This window comes from Polychytrium aggregatum, assembly GCF_025602895.1.
Source record: "Polychytrium aggregatum strain JEL109 chromosome Unknown BJ171scaffold_12, whole genome shotgun sequence".
Classification (NCBI taxonomy): Eukaryota; Fungi; Chytridiomycota; class Chytridiomycetes; order Polychytriales; genus Polychytrium; species Polychytrium aggregatum.
In genome coordinates, this window is record NW_026516214.1 from 865,915 (window position 1) to 884,405 (window position 18,491).

At 57.0% G+C, this 18,491-nt stretch overlaps 5 protein-coding genes across 5 annotated transcripts; 3 read left to right on the forward strand and 2 right to left on the reverse strand.

The window, feature by feature from the left end:
* Positions 1–384: 384 nt before the first annotated feature.
* On the reverse strand, positions 385–2,967 carry BJ171DRAFT_457819 (Bystin-domain-containing protein). The gene is made up of 8 exons (XM_053108362.1): positions 2,610–2,967; positions 2,239–2,341; positions 1,950–2,061; positions 1,786–1,861; positions 1,514–1,696; positions 1,229–1,373; positions 934–1,051; positions 385–754 (listed from the first exon to the last, which is right to left on the reverse strand). Exons 1-8 carry the CDS (start codon positions 2,882–2,884, stop codon positions 429–431), a joined length of 1,338 nt encoding a protein of 445 aa, XP_052968297.1. The 5' UTR covers positions 2,885–2,967; the 3' UTR covers positions 385–428.
* A 1,770-nt stretch (positions 2,968–4,737) lies between these two features.
* Positions 4,738–9,028, forward strand: BJ171DRAFT_422304 (Sec23/Sec24 trunk domain-containing protein; the record flags this gene model as incomplete). Its single annotated transcript, XM_053107543.1, has 15 exons — positions 4,738–4,939; positions 5,169–5,435; positions 5,594–5,697; positions 5,864–6,088; positions 6,248–6,345; positions 6,437–6,542; positions 6,656–6,884; positions 6,982–7,131; positions 7,271–7,555; positions 7,668–7,786; positions 7,896–7,971; positions 8,053–8,174; positions 8,272–8,362; positions 8,480–8,583; positions 8,705–9,028. 15 exons carry the CDS (start codon positions 4,738–4,740, stop codon positions 9,026–9,028), a joined length of 2,502 nt encoding a protein of 833 aa, XP_052968298.1.
* Positions 9,029–9,538: 510 nt separating this feature from the next.
* On the forward strand, positions 9,539–11,966 carry BJ171DRAFT_499130 (Retinoic acid induced 16-like protein-domain-containing protein). The gene has a single exon (XM_053110444.1). It carries the CDS (start codon positions 9,697–9,699, stop codon positions 11,875–11,877), a length of 2,181 nt encoding a protein of 726 aa, XP_052968299.1. The 5' UTR covers positions 9,539–9,696; the 3' UTR covers positions 11,878–11,966.
* Positions 11,967–12,491: 525 nt separating this feature from the next.
* Positions 12,492–16,354, forward strand: BJ171DRAFT_43394 (uncharacterized protein). Its single transcript, XM_053107935.1, has 13 exons — positions 12,492–13,477; positions 13,639–13,670; positions 13,843–14,024; positions 14,209–14,338; positions 14,509–14,622; positions 14,716–14,769; positions 14,863–14,889; positions 14,979–15,041; positions 15,133–15,244; positions 15,351–15,384; positions 15,563–15,632; positions 15,803–15,881; positions 15,987–16,354. The coding sequence occupies exons 1-13, from the start codon at positions 12,757–12,759 to the stop codon at positions 16,181–16,183; spliced, it is 1,815 nt and encodes a 604-aa protein (XP_052968300.1). The 5' UTR covers positions 12,492–12,756; the 3' UTR covers positions 16,184–16,354.
* A 171-nt stretch (positions 16,355–16,525) lies between these two features.
* BJ171DRAFT_580296 (Rieske [2Fe-2S] iron-sulfur domain-containing protein) lies at positions 16,526–18,344 on the reverse strand (the record flags this gene model as incomplete). The annotated part of the gene is made up of 4 exons (XM_053114034.1): positions 16,526–16,921; positions 17,073–17,231; positions 17,455–17,604; positions 17,937–18,344. The coding sequence occupies 4 exons, from the start codon at positions 18,342–18,344 to the stop codon at positions 16,526–16,528; spliced, it is 1,113 nt and encodes a 370-aa protein (XP_052968301.1).
* Positions 18,345–18,491: the final 147 nt, after the last annotated feature.

The window sequence follows — 18,491 nt, forward strand, 5'->3', positions numbered from 1 at the left end:
CGAGAGGGTCTGCCGGATACCGATGTACGGCTAGGGCGTGCTGATGACATCAAGACGAGACCAACGTGGTGTGGATATGGAGCAAAGAGCAAGCATTTGCTCACGATCCATCCAACGCTTCCCGTTCGCATCGGTGTTTCTGGCGCCAAGAAGCGCGGGCCCTGTGGGAAACTGGCGGGTCGGGGATATGACGAGCCTGCCTGACAAGCGGCTGGTGGTGCTGGGACAGTTTCCCGTCGATACTCCGTTGCTCACGGCCAGGATCCAACCGCTGGAGCAAAGCTGTGGCCTCACAAATGCTCGGTTACAAACTATATTTCAGGACCGACGTGGTCGCTCTTTCGGACACGCAGAAAACCTGGCCATCGGTGTATACATCTCGGTCGCAGCTCGGTCGCGGCTCGGTCGCGGCTCGGTCGCGGCTCGGTCTACATATCCATCAGGGCCTCGGTCATGTCGATGTCGTCCACTTTGTCGCCTCGGCAGGTCGAGTTCTGCAGTTCTCTACGGATCTCGGGAGTGATGCCTTCGTGCGACTTGTATTTGAGCAGGTCCAAGAGCGCCTCCTTCTGCTCCTGAGTGATATCCTCCTTGTAGCGCTGCGAAAAGATCAGTAGCGACTGATGCCACAGAACGGGCATCTGACGCTGGTCATTTCGGAACCGCAGGAAGTGGAAAACAAGAGCGTCGACGACCTTGAAAGGGAGCGCATATTTCTTGTCCAGCAGGACGCGGATAAACAGGCTGTTTGGACCTGGTGGATCGGTGGCCGGACAAAGAGGAACAACAGTGACGCCGAATGTCAGCTCAGGAGAGACCATGGACACATGAATATGCCAATGAGTGGCAGGATGCGAGCCGACACGTTTGTGCGGATAGATGAAGAGATGCTGCCGCGCATGGGACTGGGGTCCGTCCACAGCGATCGCATACCGGTGTAGTCCATTTCCGCCAGTTTGAGCAGGGCCGCAGCAGAGTGAAGCATCGGCACACTGACTTTGGTCAGAACACTGCCGATGATGGCTGCTTCGCGGAGAGTGCAGTTGCCAGACTGCCCGGCGATCCCAAAGCGATCGAGAAGCCGGGGACAAGATGGCGACACAGATCCCATAGCCATACGTGAGTGCGCAACACCAGAGTCGGGAAACGGAAGGGTCAGCACATGATTCTCAGGCGCAACGCATAAACGGCTCGTGAACTGCGCTCAACCGGAGTTCCTGCAGCCCACCTCACACAAGGGCAGCATCAGGCCCTTGAAAAACGCCGCGGGCTTGTAGAGGGCCTTCTTGAGCGACAAATACAGGTGATAGTTGAGCTTCTTGGTCTCGGCAATGTCTTCGCGGACACGGTCCAGCAAAACCAGCGAGAAGAATCTGCACCATTGGACCCCATAGTGCGACCAATCGATTAGACAGGGACGCATCGTAGCATCGACAACGTGACGGCTGCCGACCGACCGGGACTAAATGACATCGGCGGCGCCTGGTCTCCTCACGCCTGTATACCGACGTACCTTTGGGCCATCTTGGCCTTCAGGTTCGACGTGAAGATGCGAGTGGCTTGGTAGACGGCATGAGGTGTCCAGCTCTCGGGCGATGTCAGGTACAGGATCTCCTCCCAGTTCGCGAGAGAGGGGATGATTTTGAAGGTCTTGGGAACCTTGCCGGACTTGTATCGGCTCATCAGTAAGCCAACTCTGAAAAAAGTCGCGGCCGCGGTCAACATCCTTTCCTGCATACGGTAGAGGTGGCAGCAGAGGGTGGCGAGCGGCAGCCGTATACCCACTTGGTATAGACTTCAATGACCTTGGGATTCAAGCCGGGAGGAACTGGTGCTTGGTCCTCGTCGTCTGGGGCCGCGCCTGTGCACCGGTATGCAATTCTGGATGAGCATGACTATTCCGCCGGTGGCTCCTCCGCGTCCATGCAAACCAACAACCGTCCACGCACCCTGGTTGGCAGCCTCGATCTTGCTCATAATCAGATCGGACAGGTTCATCTGCTTTCTCGGGTTCCTGTTCATAAACTTTTCCATCAGAGTCTGTTCCTCCTCGTTGATTTCCTGCCGGAATACACAATGTCTGCGGGTTACTATGCCATCCGCAAGTCAAATCTGGCACTGGGCGACTCGATAGCGCAAAGCCATATCCCGGTTCGATGTTCGATCGTGCATGCGTGGCTGCTGCAAGACATATCGGCGCCACTCCCACCCCGTTCTGCTTCAATGGCAGCAACTTACGATTTCCTCGAGTCCATCCAGCTCTGGGAAGTCCTCATCGAGATCCTCGTCTTCCTCTTCCTCGTCCGATTCGTGGCTGGCAAGGACGGGCTTGGAGACTTGGCTGGGAGTCGAGAAGACATGCGATACGGTCGGTCAGGACATTGGAGCCGCGGCAGACAACATTTCCATCCCCAGCACCAGCAGTATGAGTCGTTGCATCGGCATCGCTGCATGGGTCCACTGCCTATATGAGCCGAACACGGCAGCACAGGATATGGCTGCAACACAGCCGCACCGGGCATCCGCATGGGCCTGTGCCAGGGGACGCTTGACGAGCCATATTTGAAGTCGGGTAGCTGTCTGCTGCAAGCATCAGGAGCGATGCCTACCCTTTCGGCGGACCGGGTCGGCGGCTGGTTGTCCGCTCCTCCATCTCCATTTCATCCTGCTGCTTCTTGATGACGTCCAAGATGCGCTTCGAGGTCTTCTGGTCGACCATCATCGGCTGATCCTCATCCATGTCATCGGCGGCGCTGCTCTTGGTGCCCTGGGCCGGCTTCTTGCTCCGCCAGGGCTTGTGCAGCTCCACGGTGGTATCCTTCTCGATCTGCACATGCAGCGGGTCGTGGCGCACGCCCGATCTCTTTTTTGAGTCCTTGCCCATTCTCGCCGGTGCTGGTGTGGTGCTGGTTCTGGTGCTGGTGCTGGTGCAGTCTGGATGTCGCTTGGCGAGCCGGTGCTGGTGCGAGAGCGTCGCTGGTGTCTTTGTCGCGCGCAGCTCCCAAAAAAAAAGACACCCAACTCAGCCGCACGTGAGCGGCTGGATCCGGGCTGGAGCCGGGCTGGAGCCGGCCGCGCTGCTGACTCAGCGGCCGCCTGGCCCAACAGGAATCTCGGTGCGAATCTCGGTGCGAAACTCGCCTTGTCTCGGCATCTTGAAGCCTCGTCCGGGCTGGTCCATCGAAAGCAAGCCCACTCAGCTACCCACTCGGCCATCTGCTCTGCTGTCGGCCTGCATTCCCGTCGCCCACGTCCACGCCAGCGCCGCCATCTGATCGGACTGGGTCGCTGCATGCAGCCGACTATCCCCCCTGCGTCCTTTTAAACAAGCCTGACCGGCTCCTATACTCGATCCCAACCTCGAAAGGTACCGTCGTAATCGGCTGCCTTGGACAGCCGCGATGCATTGCTCCGCGCATTTGCGGCCCAGGGAGCGTGCGAGCCAGTAGATGGCTTCCGGGAACGACCTCCAAGCTGCACCAGATCCGTGTTTGCCTGCCGATTGCTGTTTTCTGGGGCCGATTGCACGATACTTACCCTGCCAACCCGCTCCTCTGTCGGCCGTATCATCGTGCTCGCTCGACCGTCGACCCTTGCTGCCATCCTGCATGCCGGACTGCACGCCCAAGATATTGCCTGCCTGATACCGGAATCATGTCGCAGCCCCCGCCGTCCTTTGCCAGTCGGCCACCCTCGCAGCCCCAGCAGCCCTTCCCTGGCCAGAACCCGCCGCCTGGCACCTTCAGCCCAAACCCGGCCCAGCGCCCCCCGTTCGTTCCCGGCCAAAATCCTGCTCGCCCGCCGTTCCACCCTCCCGGCGGCCCTCTCTCCAACCCAAATAGCCATCCTGGATCGAACTCCGCCAGTCCCAGCATCCGGCCGCCTCATCTCCAGCGACCTGGATCGGCCATAGGCTCGCCGGCATTCCCATCACCCAGTCTCCCAGGACAGCCCCCTCGGCCTCTTGCACCGTCGTCGTCGAATCCAAATCTGCCAGCTTCGACTCCGACCCTGTCCAGCTCCCGTCCTCCCGCACCATCTGTTCGCCCCTTCCCCGGCGGTCCTGGCAGCCCTTACCCCGGCCAACCTCCGAATCCCGCTGCCCATCCAGCAATGGGTCCTGCCCCCCAACATCCTGGAGCGCCTCATCCTGGAGCGCCTCATCCTGTCAATCAGCCCCATAGACCTGGATCGGTTCCACCCCAGTCGGGTCCGACACCCCCGCCTGGCCAGTTTGCTCCGCATGGTCATCCGGGACAGTCGTCGAGCCCCTTTTCTGGGCCTGTCGGTCGCCCTCCGGGTTTTCCTCAACTCGGCCGACCGCCCATCATCCAGCCTGGAGGTCCACACCCCCCTGGAGCTGGGCCGCTCAGTCACCACCCTGTCTCTTCTCCCGTTGAGCAACTTGCACCCCAGTTTGGCGCCATGAACCTCACCCCGCAGATCCCACCCCCAGCCTCAGGAAAGCCCAAGCACAAGCGCGTTTACGCAGAGAATGAAGGCCAGGCAGCTGCTCCTGGATTTACACCCGGACAACCCCCCGCTCCCAGCCCTGGCCATCCGGCGGGTGCTCCAGGGGGCGGCTATCCCCGACCACTCTCCATGAACGAACCCGGGCCCCAGCCCCAGGCTCATCCCTCTCATCCCCATGCCCAGTCTCACACCCAGAGCCAGCCTCCCCCGTTCTTCCAGGGCTCTGGGCCCTTCCCTGGAGCGTCCTACACCCCCAAACAGCCAATGCTTCCGACCCAGTCCGGCGCACAACCGCATGCCAACGGAGCCGCTCCTGCCTCCCGGTCTCGCATCGATCCAAACCAGATCCCGAGTCCTGTTGTCGTTCAAGAGGCTGACCAGGAGGCATATGCCGACAAGCCATATCTGACGCTCTCCAAGACCGTGCCCCCGCTGCCTAGTACCCAGTTTGGGGCGATCGACGAAGGTGTGCTTTGGGTGTCGAACATGGACAGAGGAGTCCGCGCGACACTGGAGTGACGGCTCGCTACATCTCCGTTAAGCTCTACACATGGTTCCGTGACTCGGTTTGCAGCCACATTCCTTACCCGGACGATCTTTTACTTTGGTACCCCGAGCCGAAGTATATCGCTGACTTGTGTCATCCACTAATCCTTTCCCCGTCTCACATGGGCTGGCTCACTCCCTCTATCCAGGCAACTGCAACCCGAGGGCCATCCGCCTCACAACCTACAATCTCCCCTGCAGCGACGAGCTTCAAAACATGTCGAGTCTGCCGCTGGGCCTGATCGTCCAGCCCATGGTCGATTTTTCGCCCGTCGAGATGCCCATTCCAGTGGTTGACTGTGGCGAGGCCGGACCTGTCCGCTGCAAGCGCTGCATGGCCTATATCAATCCCTTCTGCAAGTTCATCGAGGGCGGCCGAAAGTTCGTTTGCAATCTGTGTACCTTTGAAACCGAAGGTAAGCCTTGCCATTCTTGTTGACCGTTGATTTTGTTGGGCATGTGGCACGAATTTGCTCTTCTCCCCTCCCGATTCACGCGCTGCTGCCTGTATAATATGCGCCGCTGTTACTACTGTGCTTCACCAGTTAACGCCCGCCTGCTGTACCGCTTCTAGTGCCCGCCGAATACTTCAGCAACTTGGACATGATGGGACGCCGGGTTGATCTAGCTCAGCGCCCAGAGCTTCGATACGGCAGTGTCGAGTTCACGGCCTCCAAGGTGGGCATGGCCGATCTGACACCCTCACGCTTATTGTGCTCTGTTTGGGCATCCGGACGGCGATGGACAGTATTCTCTGGATTTTGCCGGTGGTACACTCTCATTCTGGCCGAATCCTGGTCGACTAACCGAAGAATCTGCGCTACCTCGCTGCTGTGATTTGCAGGACTACATTGCTCGCCCGCCGGTACCGCTTTCTTATGTCTTTGCGATCGACGTCAGCTGGAGCTCGCACTCCAGCGGTCTTTTGGCCCGGTGCGCCCAGTCCATCAAGGAGCTGCTATATGGAGAGCCACCGGTGGGGGTCGTCAGCGGTCGCCGCGGTCTCCCGCCAGGCACCAAAGTGGGATTCCTCACCTTCGACCGCTCTGTGCATTTTTACAATCTGAAGGTGTGTATAACACTTATCACTCGATACACCCGCATGTGTGCGGTAGTCACTATGCTACACTCTATCGAGAAGGCCGCCCTGCTGCATGCTGCTTCCGAGTGTGGATGCAACGCTTATGGATTGCCCGAAGCCCAACCTCTCACCCGTGCTTGTCTCCAGGCCAACCTTGATCACCCGCAAATGCTTGTTGTCCCCGATATCAACGAGATCTTTGTGCCTCTGAACGATGGCTTCTTGGTGGATCCCAACGAGTCGAGGTACTGCTCTGTCACTCTCACGTTTGGACGACAAGGAATGGCTGGCTTTGCGGTGAATATGCTGCTTACTTTGCGCCTCGATGATTGCTAGACGCCCCATCGAAGCCCTCCTGGACTCTCTGCCGTCGCTCTTCCAGCCATCTCGCTTGGCCGAGACCGCCACCGGAGCAGCCATCCAGGCTGCGTTCTTGGCTCTGGTATGACGCTTTCTCTTGGTCGGATTCTGGCCCGTATCTGGTATTTGTCACAGTTGGGGATGTAAGCCAGACCCGGCACGACGGATGCTGACACAAATACGGACCGACCTCAGAAAAAAACCGGCGGCAAGCTCTCGATCTTCCAAACCTGCCTTCCCACCTTCGGCCCAGGCGCCCTCAAGGTTCGCGAAGAAGCCCGTGTTCTTGGAACCGACAAAGAGCGCCAGCTGTACGAGCCACAGGAGTACTTCTGGAAGAAAATGGGGCAGGACTGCGCGACGGCCGGCATCAATGTCGATTTCTACCTCTTCCCGCACGCCTACATCGACGTGGCCACGCTCAGTACGTTATTATCAAGGCCGGAGAGCATGGCTTTTGGAATCTCTGCTGCCTCGCTGGCGCTTGCTAATCGGCTGCCATATCACCATGCGCTCTGCAGGCACTCTGTCGTCACTCACTGGTGGCGATACCTACAGCTACCACAACTTTGAGGCGGCCCGCGATGGTCTCAAGTTCGGCAATGATCTCAAGCGTAACCTGCTACGCTCGTTTGCCTACGATGCCCTGCTAAGGATCCGATGCTCGAATGGTGGGCAATGCGTGCAGTGTGCGGGCTGTTGCGACGCATGTGAAATGCTCCAGTGCATCGTGGGCGTCTACACAAGGCTTGCGTCCTGCGGTGCTAATGTCGATTGCGACTCGCCCGCCGGTGCGCAACCCACCAACAGGACTCAAGCTCGTCGACTACTTTGGCAACTTTTATATGAAGAACGCCACGGATGTCGAGCTGGCTGGCATCGACTCGGAAAAGTCGATTGGCGTGCTCATCAAGCATGACGGCAAGCTCGATGAGAAGGTTGAAAGCTCGTTCCAGTGCGCCCTGCTGTACACCAATGTCTTTGGCGAGCGGCGACTTCGCATCCACAACATCTCGGTCCCGAACACGACGATCCTCGGAAACGTGTTCCGGTTTGCGGAAATGGACACGACCCTCAACTATCTAGCCAAGGCCGGTAGGTGGATTTATTCCGTGCTACGCTCGCCTCCAAAGCTGTTGTTTCTGCACCTCTCGATCCTTGCAACAACGGGTCTCATTTCATACCCGTTTCCGACAATCTCCTTCAGCTGTTGCGCAGTGTATGCACACAACTCTCAAGGCTGTTCGTGACCAGCTGACTGAGAAGTGCGTCAAGATCCTGTCGGCATATCGCAAGCACTGTGCATCCTCGACGGCTGCCGGCCAGGTACAGATGCAGCGCGGGTGTTGAGCGCTTTATGCAGACTGGGCTGGCATTCGTGTTGGGCTAACCGTCTTATCGTCTCTGCCGTGGTGGTCGTTCTCCTGACTCGCAGCTTATCCTTCCCGAGTCCTTCAAGCTCTACCCGCTGTATGCGCTCACGCTGCTCAAGACACAGGCTTTCCGCGGTGGTGAGTCAATGTGCGGTCAGCTTTCCTGTGCCTTTTTTCACAGACGTACCAGTGTGTTGACTTTGACTCTTGCTTCATCAGGACCTGATATGTCGACCGACTTGCGTGTGCATCATATGAAGGCTTTGCGATCAATGGGCCTCGCGGAAACGGCACCTTTCTTCTACCCGCGCATGTTTGCGATCCACCAGGGACTGCATGAGGTAAGCAGCTTCACCGAGCGATACGCTTGCGAAGGATGCTGGCGCACATGAACCCGATAGCAGCACGCAGACTGACTTTGTCGACCATTCGTTGCAGAACGTCTTCCAGCCTGGCCGACGCTTTGTTCTCCCTCCTGGCATCCGTGTCTCCCTCGAGCGCCTCGAGAGCACTGGGGCATATCTCGTTGGTGAGTTTCGTATGCTTGTGTCGGACGACCGGCCAGGCTAATTTGGGTTGCAAGAGTGCTGGGTAGATTGCCCCGGAACCTGGTCTTTCTGACCCTCCCTTCCCATCGGCGCTGTAGAAAACGGCCAGCAGATGATGATCTGGCTCGGCAGCAACATCTCTCCCGCGTTCCTGAAGGACGTCTTTGGAATCGACTCGCTGGCAAACATCGACATCAGACTGGTATGCTTCAGCGCTTGGCTGTGGCTGCGCTTCATGGTCGCACCTCCCAATGTACTCCTCTGTCGGCGAAGATGGTTGCTAACGAGAACAATCCGTGCTGCTCGGTTTACCCTCCTGACAGAGGGAGCTGCCCCGTCTGGATAACGACACGTCCCGCAAACTGCACGAGGCGATTGTCTTTGTCCAGTCCAGCCGTGCGCGGTTCATGCAGCTCCAAATCGTCCGCCAGAACATGGACCCGTTCCTCGAGGCCGAGTTCGCTAACATGATGGTCGAGGACAAGAACCACGATGCGATGAACTATGTCGACTTTCTGTGCTATGTTCACAGGCAAGTGGTGGAGGATGATGTGCGAGCAGCTGGTTCCGCGATGAGGCCGGCATCGGGGTGGACTGGCGAGACAGCAATGACAAACCTTGCACTTACTCTGCCTGCGTCTCTGTGATCGCTCCGCCAACCCCATGGCTGCTGCGCGCTCTTATTATCTCCAGGAACATCCAAATGGAAATCTCCAACTCGTAAACTGCACCAGCGAGTGCATCCGCAGCCATTCCCTCCCCCCGCTCTCTGCGCAAAATAAATGCCTCGCATCGTTTGGACAGCCGTTTGTGTGTTTGGCAAGGGATACTCCCGACGGGTTTGTCGTGTCCGCTGGGCATTTGTCGTTCGACCGCAGAGCGTGTTGAAGAAACAATGAGACACATCGTTTCATTCGGACAAACACGGATCATATCCGGGTGTCCAGCGCGAGCAGGGATGTATGGAGTGAGTCCGTCCCGTGCAGTCAATCCAAGACTCCAACACCTCGGCGACCGACCTTCCATCGGTCCAGTTCATAGGGGTCGCACAGCACGCCCACAGCCCTAGGGCTTGGCCGGCCAGAGGGTGGCTGGCGTGTGCTCCCAAGAAGGAAATACCATTGGGCGTGCTCCTCGCTGCGGCTGTGGCGGCTGCTCGCCTTGCATCTCCCCTCCTGTCCTGCTGCCTTCTGGCTCTGCCCTCTGGCTCTGTCCTGCTCCCCTCTGCTGCCCCGCTGCCGCTGCCCTGTTCCCTTTGGCCTCTGCTGTGTCCAGGCTTGCTCGCGCTCCCCTCCCAGCCCCACCTCCCGGCGGTATGAACGAGCTCTTCAGTCGCTGGAAGACCTCCGTGGTCAACAACATTGCCTCCCGCACAAACGCCTACAGCCTCGGCAAACTCAAGAAATGCTACGAATCCATCACCGAAGACTTTGAGGCCTCGTTGTCGTGGCCCCGAGACATCCAAAACACCGACATACCCGTGTCCCTGCAGCAAATCGGCGATCTCCTGGTCAATGAACAGGCGGCCGACCCCAACCAGGAAAGCGACCTCGACGCCGGCTGCTGCACCGAGTACTGCATCAACAACGACATCTTTGGCAGCCTCGTGCGCATGTCTGAGGCCGATGTGCCCAAGGGCTACCGCTCAGAGGTCATTCGGTTCATGTCGACGCTGGTCAGCTTGATTGATTCCAAGTACCTGATCCAGAAGGCGTTCCACGGACCCGTCCTCTTGCTGATGAGGTGGTATTCGCTCCAGAAAGGCATCGAGTTTGACGAAGACATGCTGGACCTCGAGTTCAACATCGCGTCCAAGATCCGCGAGTCCCCGCACCTGCTCAACATCTTCTTTACCAAGGACTTTGCCCCAAAGAACGTCACGATCGAGTCCATCGAAAAGGGCAAGCAGGAGGAGGACCCCATGGTCGTCGTGGCTGCTCCTGCCCAGCTCTCGAGCGATTACCGATTCCTCCTCTTCGAGCAACTTTTGCGCTTCATTCACATGGACGACAAGCGAGCCGACGTCGCTCGAACAGCTTGTCTGTTTATCCTGGAGCTGGCCACGGGCGAGCTGCAGCATTACATTGCGCAGAGCGACCTGTCGACCATCGTCGTTGCCGGTCTCGGCGGTCTCTTCAGCCAGCTGCCCCAGCAGATCCCCCCAAAGGCCTCGAGCACCTCCAGCTACGAGTTCGAGTCCTTCAAGAACGATCTGAACGCCTTCCTAGATCTGCTTGAGTTTGTCCAGGAGATCCTGATCAAGTGCCCCAGTCGGGTCATCACTGTTGCCATCCTCGACTACCTCAAGCTCTCCTTCCTTGACAACATCGTCCATGCCTCTGTCCTCAACGCCTCTGACTTTGACGGAAGCGCGCATTCATGCCTGTTTTATCTGCATGAGATGATGAAGGTCATCAGAGAGGATCAGCTCTCGAACCTGTTCTGTCGCTTCCTGCTGCGGGGCGACGATGACGACGACGACCACGACGACCTCCAACAGCCCTCGCCTGCGGCAGCCGCCGGCAGTGACCTCAAGCTGCACATGCGCGACATTGTTGTCTCCAAGATCGGCTCGCTCTCCGAGGATGTCTCGGTGGCGGCCCTGCGCTTGATCCACACCATGCTCGCCTATCACAGTCGCCACTGCCTGTACCGCATCATCGAGAAGTTGCCCTACAAGAAGCTAACCCAGGGCTTCATTGAGATCAAACAACCCGACCATCTCAATCTCTCAATGGACATCCACCAGCATCTGAACATTGTCAGCCGGTATTTCGCCCTTATCCCGCAGGAGGAGTACCCCGATCAAACAGACATCCGCACCACTCTGCAGGCCTATCTAGAGGATGCCCAGCAGGCCCTCGCCACCCACAACCAGAAGCTGCTGACCGCTCGGGCGGCCGCGTTTCTGCCACACCAGCCCAGAACATCCTCGCTACCCACGGCGCGCCACCGAGACAGCCGCCCGGTGTCGGCCTTTGGTCCCATTTCCAAAACGTCGGTGCTGGATGCCAAGGCTCGCGAGCAAATGATCGAGCTCAGCCGCGATCCGACGCTCCGCAAATTCATGGACAAGCTCACCAACTTCTTTTCACACTCGTACGAGATCAACCTGGCCGTCACTGGCGTCTTTTCGCAGCTGGTGACCATGCCCCAGCCGCTGCTCTACATGTACCTGTACAGCGCCGACATTTTGGTCGATTCGCAGCAAACCTCACTCTACACGATCTTTGTGAAGCTACTGAAGGAGGCCGAGGATAAGGCCACGGTCCTGTCGGATTTTGAGTTTTCTCTGGAAAAGACCAAGACGGATATGCTGAACGGCCGGCTCCAGAAGAAGAGCCGACGGCGAACACTGGGCGGCTCGACACACGTTCCAGACCTGGAGGAAGAGTTTGTCAAGAACTGTCTGGTCCTGCACGAGTTCATCAAGGAGGCCCTGGCGGCCCTGGTCCTCCATGGATCGCGGGACTATGACCACATCTCCTACATCTAGCGCCACTTGGTGGGTTGAGAGGATGCGGGGTGCTTGGGGTTGTCCCATGCCCTCGGTTTTGGCACTCTGCTTGGCTCTGCTTGACTTTGGTGGGGGGGGGCCAAGAAGTATTTGTGCCCTGCGACTACTTTGCCACTCGTCTGGCGCCTGTCTCTGGTAGTCGCCTCATAGTGCACTTTATCCATAGCAAACGGGATGCTGTCCCATTTCAATCGAACATGTGGTTTTTTGAAAGCCTGCGTCCAACAAAGCCATATGGAGAAAACACGGAATGCTTTGGCAACCGCTGAGTGAAGACCGCGGGTCGCTCTCTCGTCTCCAGCCCGTACATTTGCCCTGCACATAGTGATCATGGTGCTCTTGAACACACTGGAGATGGTGCAGCTTTTCTCAGGGTGTGGATGAGTGCGCGCACCGCAGTGCATCGCAGTGCAGTGCAGCGATGCAAAAGTCAAGTGTGGAGCGAGTGGTCATGGCCACCACCCGAGACAGCAAATCATTTGGTTGTTGATCACAATTGGTTGGGCGAGTGTTGGTGTGAAAGCCAGAGCCAGAGCCAGAGCCAGAGCCATAGCCAGAGCCATAGCCATTGGCGCCGCCCTCTGTCGCCCTCTGTCGCCCCGCGCCAGGCCCAAATCTCCAGCCCCGCCGGGCTATTGTCGAACCTCTCTGGTCATCCAGCAACCATCCCCGCCCGATCTCATCCAGCCCTCCCTCTCAGAGCCCTTGCATAGACAGCACCTGGAGAGCCAGCTCGCCAAGCCGTTGGTTCGTCTCCAGCTCACAATTCCTCTCTTGGTTCCTGCACTCTTCCACTCTTCTGCTGCCACCAGCAACCCCTCTTCCTGTCTGGCGAAACGACACTCACTCGTCTGAGCCATGTTTGACGGAGGCGACCTTTTCTCGTCCGATGAGACGCCCTCCCGTCTTGTCTCGGACTTTGAGCCGATGGGCGATCCGAGCCACACCTCCATCGATAACAGTCTGATGATGGAGGCCTCCTCCGGAAACCTGTTGTCTCTCGAGATCAAAGACACAGAGATGGGCGAATACAGCTTTGACGACGACAAGCTCCTGCACCTGCAGCCCAGCGACAAAGCCGCCGAGGAAATGGCTGCGACCATTTCGGTCAACATAAATCATATACCGGACGAGGGCGACGACAATGAAGACGAGGATTATGTCGATGCAGAGGACGATGACGACGAGTATGATGAAGACGAAGACGATGATGAGGAACAGGACGACGACGACGACGATGACGAAGCCGAGGCCGAGGCCGAGCCCGACGGCGGCGATGTTGACGGCGAAGGCGAGCCTGACGGGGAAACAGAAGGCGAGATCGAGCTTGAAGCCAGCCACAGGGCTGAGCATGAGGAAGATCTCAACGACGAGTCCGAGCAGGCAACGGGCGGCGACGATGGCGACGAAGATGCTTCGGCAATGGAACTTGACTCCGCATCGCTCATGGAGGTTGACCACATTCTGCCCGAGCCCGCAAAAGTACCGCTGAAACCCAAGTCGCAGGAAGATGAAGATGTCGACGAGAAAGCCCATGAGGAAACAGACGGAGCGGAAGCGCATGCGCAAGTTCCCCAAGGTGGGTGGTGCGGATCGACCCAATCTTTCGGGATCGTCGTGGAGACAGCAGATCTGCAGTCCGATCGGCCAGGCTGTCGTCGTAACCAAGAGGGCCCCTCTATGGGTCCTCGTGAGCGATGCTGATGCAAAGCTCACGCTCTCCACTCAATGGCGCTGCAGCCGCCGAAGGAGCCGATGCCGATGCCGAGTCGGTAAGTTGCCGCGGACCCTCATGTCCCTCAGACGATGCGATCCCATAGCGCCGCAGAAGCCAAGGAGAAGTAGAGCATTGGCGCACCAATTCCAAAACCCATCTGCCCTGTGTCTTGAATGCAGTAATTCTACAGTCCATCGGAACCAAAGCTCACTACTCTTTGGCTGCAGGAGGCGTCGAAGAAGACTAAGCCGGCCTTCATCGAGGAGCAAGACGGTCAAGTCGAGTTTCGGATCGTCGGCAACGACGGCTCGGACGAGTCGATGATCCTCCTGACAGGACTGAAAAACATTTTCCAGAAGCAGCTCCCCAAGATGCCCAAGGAGTACATCGCGCGGCTCGTTTACGATCGGTGGGTATTTCTGCCCTCGGGAGCGCATCGTTTCCTGCCGAGCACTGGCATTTATATGATGAGGAGCACAAATCGATAGTATTGGAATCGCTGTCTCCTATCATAATACCTCGGACCGGACCATCCTCAGTGCCATAACCAACAGCCAGAGTGCCAGCTGACCCACCTGCAACGTTACTTGTAGGCACCATTCGAGCATGGCTGTCGTCCGAAAGCCGATGAAGGTACTCGGAGGAATCACTTTCCGACCGTTCAACTCGCGCCGATTTGCTGAAATTGTGTTTTGTGCCATTTCTTCGACTGAGCAAGTCAAGGTTAGTGGGATGGAATCCGCCCGATCGCCCGCAAGGCTCTGCAAAGCCATTGCACAGTGCTCTCTCAGAAAGTCGACCCACAGAATCGACCCGTGGGCACTCATGATTGCTCTGCCTCGGTCATAGTCGGCGCCGCGCTAACCTATATGTTTGAACTGGGATCCTTCAAGGGATACGGGTCTCGTCTCATGAGCCACGTCAAGGATGCTGTGCGCAAATCATACGACATTGAGCACTTCCTGACATATGCTGACAACTATGCCATAGGCTACTTCAAGAAGCAGGTTTGTGATCCAGGCCTGAATTGAGTTGAACGAATGTCCAGGAACACATACACCCGGCTAACGTGAGACCCATCCGCTTGCTGCTTCACATAGGGCTTTACTACCGATATTACACTGGACAAACATCAATGGGTCGGCTACATCAAAGTGGGTTGTCGCCTTGCCGGCATCCGCTGTATGGTACGCAGTGGCTGCAGGGTAGTGCACTGATAGATAACCCCATGTTCCACGGTGGTCCAGGATTACGAAGGAGGAACCATCATGCAGGTACAGAAACAAACCGCACTCGTGACGTGTCTACAAAATTGCATGGCAGCATCTTCCGCGTCAACGGACTGATACTCTGCCCCATGTAGTGCACCATGCTGCCAAAAGTGGTATATTTGGAAGCATCTTCAATAATCCGGCAGCAACGAAGTGTGAGTATCTGTTCTCATCGAAGAGTGTCGGCTGGCTTGTGCAAGGACCCCTGCTACATTCAGTGCTGCATCTCATCTGCATTGCCATTAGGATGTGATGAAAAAGATCAAAGAAGCTTCCTCGTCACATATCGTGCATCCGGGCCTGGATGTTTTCAAGAACGACGCAGCGGCAATCGACATTGCCTCTATTCCTGGAATAAGCATGTATCGCCTGCTGCGAAGCATTCATGGCTGTCGGACTTGCATGGCAGTCGTATACTAACATTAACACGTATCGCCCACGCGCGATCGACGACACATCTGCAGAGGAGGCAGGCTGGACACCGGATATCGGGACTCGGTAATGATTCCGTCGCTGGCGCACTTGAGCGATATTGCGACATTGCGACATTGCGACATTGCGACATTGCGACATTGCGACATCAACCGTCAACTGCGCGACATACTCCAAGAAGCGTTGGAGGCTTTGGGGCTGTGACTGAGATATCTACTGACTCGCGTTCGATTCACCGTCACAGCGTTCAAAAGCAAGCACCGCCTCGGTCGCCGCTGTACACGGTTCTCAAGAAGTTGGTGATGGAGCTGGAGGTCAGTGACTGATCGCCCATGCATGTCCTCCAACTCGAATGATGCAGCAAGCGTGCACCATATCGGCGACTGGCACATTATAGAGCAGACTTTGACGGCGCTGTGTGACTGGCTGGGGTCTTCGAGCTGTCCGAGCTCTCTTCTAAAACTGTTGGCCTGTCGGCACACAGGGACACGCGCAAGCCTGGCCATTTCTCGAGCCCGTCCAAGGCGTTCCGGACTACTACGAGGTCATCAAGGAGCCCATGGGTATGGTTACGATGTTGACGCTGGTCCGCTTGGTCGCCGTCTCAAGCCGGCGTTACAACTGTGAATTGCTGCTCTGACAGGCTACTGATACTGTTGTATCGCCAGACTTGCGCACACTCAGCGAACAAGTTGAAGGCGATCACTATTCATCCCTTGAGGTTTTTATCAACGACGTGAACAAAATATTCGACAACTGCAAAATGTACAACAACGAAGGAACCACATATTACAAATGTGCTGTCCGGCTGGAAAAATGGTTCCGCGACAAGATCAAGCAAATCGAACGCGAAATGACTGGATAGTGCGTCCGGAAGGTATATGTGAATATATACGCGATGTACTCGTGCTCCAGATCTGCGAGCGGCCTGTGCTGCGATTCGTTGGTCTGATCGCTGTGCACGAGAAGCGGAATGCCCATGAAAGATGTCGGAACACGAACGAGGAGCAGTTCGGATGCATATTCAGTCAAAAGCGACGGAGTGCCAGAATGACAATAGATTGTGCCGTGTCATTCGACGATAAGCTTCCGTTTCCATTGAATATATTCGTGCTGGAACTTGGGTATCTGACACAACTCATCACATCTCCCGTTTACTGATACAACATATGAGGATTGCCAGTGCGATGTAAACCATCAAGCACCGCTACTCATCCCCGCTCAAGGTCGCAGGCACGGCCTTGGTCTCGGCGCTGGCACACGAGTGGTGGCAGTCGCCGAGGACAATGTCCTCGATGTCGTCGCTGTAGCCCTTGAACCACGGGTTCTTCTTCATGGCCTTTCTCCACCAGTTGCGGTACGTCTTGATCATCAAGTCAGCCGCAACGGGCGAGTTCATGGCGTTGGCCCCCATGGCAAGGCGCTCCTGCTGGCCAGTCAGCATCGCATAGTCTTCCATCAAGATTTTTTTGATGAATCCCGGAAAGTACCAACCAACAAGGCTACCGACCACGGGAATTCGAAATACCGTGTCGAAAAAGCTCAGACGCTGTTCGTAAATGAATCGACAGTGGCCCTTCCGTGTCGGGATGCAGTAGAGGCTCTGTTCGATTGAAAACAAAGAGTGAGTGATACTACCAAGAATGAGGTGCTTGAGATGGTCGCAAGGAGCACATGGTGTATCATCGTTGGCACCAATGGGCACTTGCCTGATCGCTTTTGGAGTCGTTTGTTGATATCAGCTTGAGAGTCACCAAAATGGGCGGATGGAATTCAAACTCCGCAGTTATATTCTCAGGGCAGTCCGGGTTGACCTGAAGACCCCGGATGAACTTGCCATGGAACTGACAGTCGATCGTCATGGCGCTGGCAAGCTTGCGGTTGCCAATCGTCGTGTCGTGGGTGAACGGAAGCTGTGTCGGGGTCAATTGATCAGCGTCGAGCATGGTGAACCAATGAGCAGCAGCCCAAACCATCAGACCATCAGACTGACACCATTTCGCCGGACCCAAAGTGACCAGTGCGTTGTCGGCAGAGACGGCAGGACCAGGGTCCACGGCCGGAACCATGCAACAGCACAGACAGAGCCATCAAGCCATGTGCTGGAAGCACCACCGCCGCGGCTCAAGCACCCACATGCGAAGGGTCCAAGAAGTTTTCCAGAAGCAGGCTATGATCGATATCGAGATCGACATATCCCGAGATCGCCTTGAGATCGCCGCCCCATGGATGATAGAGCTTTGGCTTGGGTACGTCTTGCATATCCTCGAGCGTGCCTGGCCAGACCTGGAAGCAACCCCGGTCCGAACACGATGATGAATGACGAGATGATGAGATGATGAGATAATGAGATAGTGAGATGATGAGATGGTGAGATGATGAGATGGTGAGATGATGAGATGGTGAGATGATGAGATGATGAATGATGCGATAATGAGATGGTGAGATGATGAGATGATGAATGATGAGCAAACTCGGGGCGGTGTCTGCATCAGAAGATCAGGAGCCATCTCATGGCGGCGTGGATGCGATGGACGACACCACACCACACCATCACCACACCATCACATCACCACATCACCACATCACCACATCGCCATCACTCGTTGCAGACTCACCCAAACCCATCCGTCGGCCTCGTGTGCCGGATACGTCTGCACCTTGGCGTTGGCTGGGATCGAGCGGTCCTTGAGCAGGCTCGGGATATGCGAGACCTTGCCGTCAGTGTCGTATTGCCAGCCGTGATATCGGCACTCGAGCTTGCCGTCCATGATCCGGCCGACACTCAGCGGGGCGCTGCGGTGGGCACACTTGTCGGCAAAGACAACCGGCTGGTTGGTCTGTGGGTCGCGATAGAGAACAAGTGGCTCCTCCAGCAGGCGCAGGGCCGTTGGCTGCGTGGTGAGCAGCTCGTTGGAGGGGACGAGGGGATACCAGGTCTTCCGGAACTCGGTGGTCTGTTCATAGAAGAACGCACGGTTGGTGGCAATCTCGTCTTGGGTCCAGTTGGGGACGGGGCTGGCCATGGCGGTGGTGACGGTGGCGACGGTGGGATCGGTGCAGAAGGCAGAGGGGATCTGGGTCGGCGGCAGAGGCAAGCCAGATGGCGATGGATGTGGGTGGAGGAAAGGTGCTCGCGTTGGCTGCTGGTGCTCGGATGGCCGGAAGTGCTT

Bases quoted from the DNA above. Each gene is read 5' to 3' on its own strand.
- BJ171DRAFT_457819 (XM_053108362.1), bottom strand. From the start codon at position 2,884: ATGGGCAAGGACTCAAAAAAGAGATCGGGCGTGCGCCACGACCCGCTG. The intron at 2,342-2,609 runs GTAGGCATCGCT...CTCGACTCCCAG, and splicing joins CGACCCGGTCCGCCGAAAGG to CCAAGTCTCCAAGCCCGTCC. The intron at 2,062-2,238 runs GTAAGTTGCTGC...GTATTCCGGCAG, and splicing joins TGGATGGACTCGAGGAAATC to GAAATCAACGAGGAGGAACA.
- BJ171DRAFT_499130 (XM_053110444.1), top strand. From the start codon at position 9,697: ATGAACGAGCTCTTCAGTCGCTGGAAGACCTCCGTGGTCAACAACATT.
- BJ171DRAFT_43394 (XM_053107935.1), top strand. From the start codon at position 12,757: ATGTTTGACGGAGGCGACCTTTTCTCGTCCGATGAGACGCCCTCCCGT. The intron at 13,478-13,638 runs GTGGGTGGTGCG...ATGGCGCTGCAG, and splicing joins GCATGCGCAAGTTCCCCAAG to CCGCCGAAGGAGCCGATGCC. The intron at 15,633-15,802 runs GTCAGTGACTGA...GTCGGCACACAG, and splicing joins AGTTGGTGATGGAGCTGGAG to GGACACGCGCAAGCCTGGCC.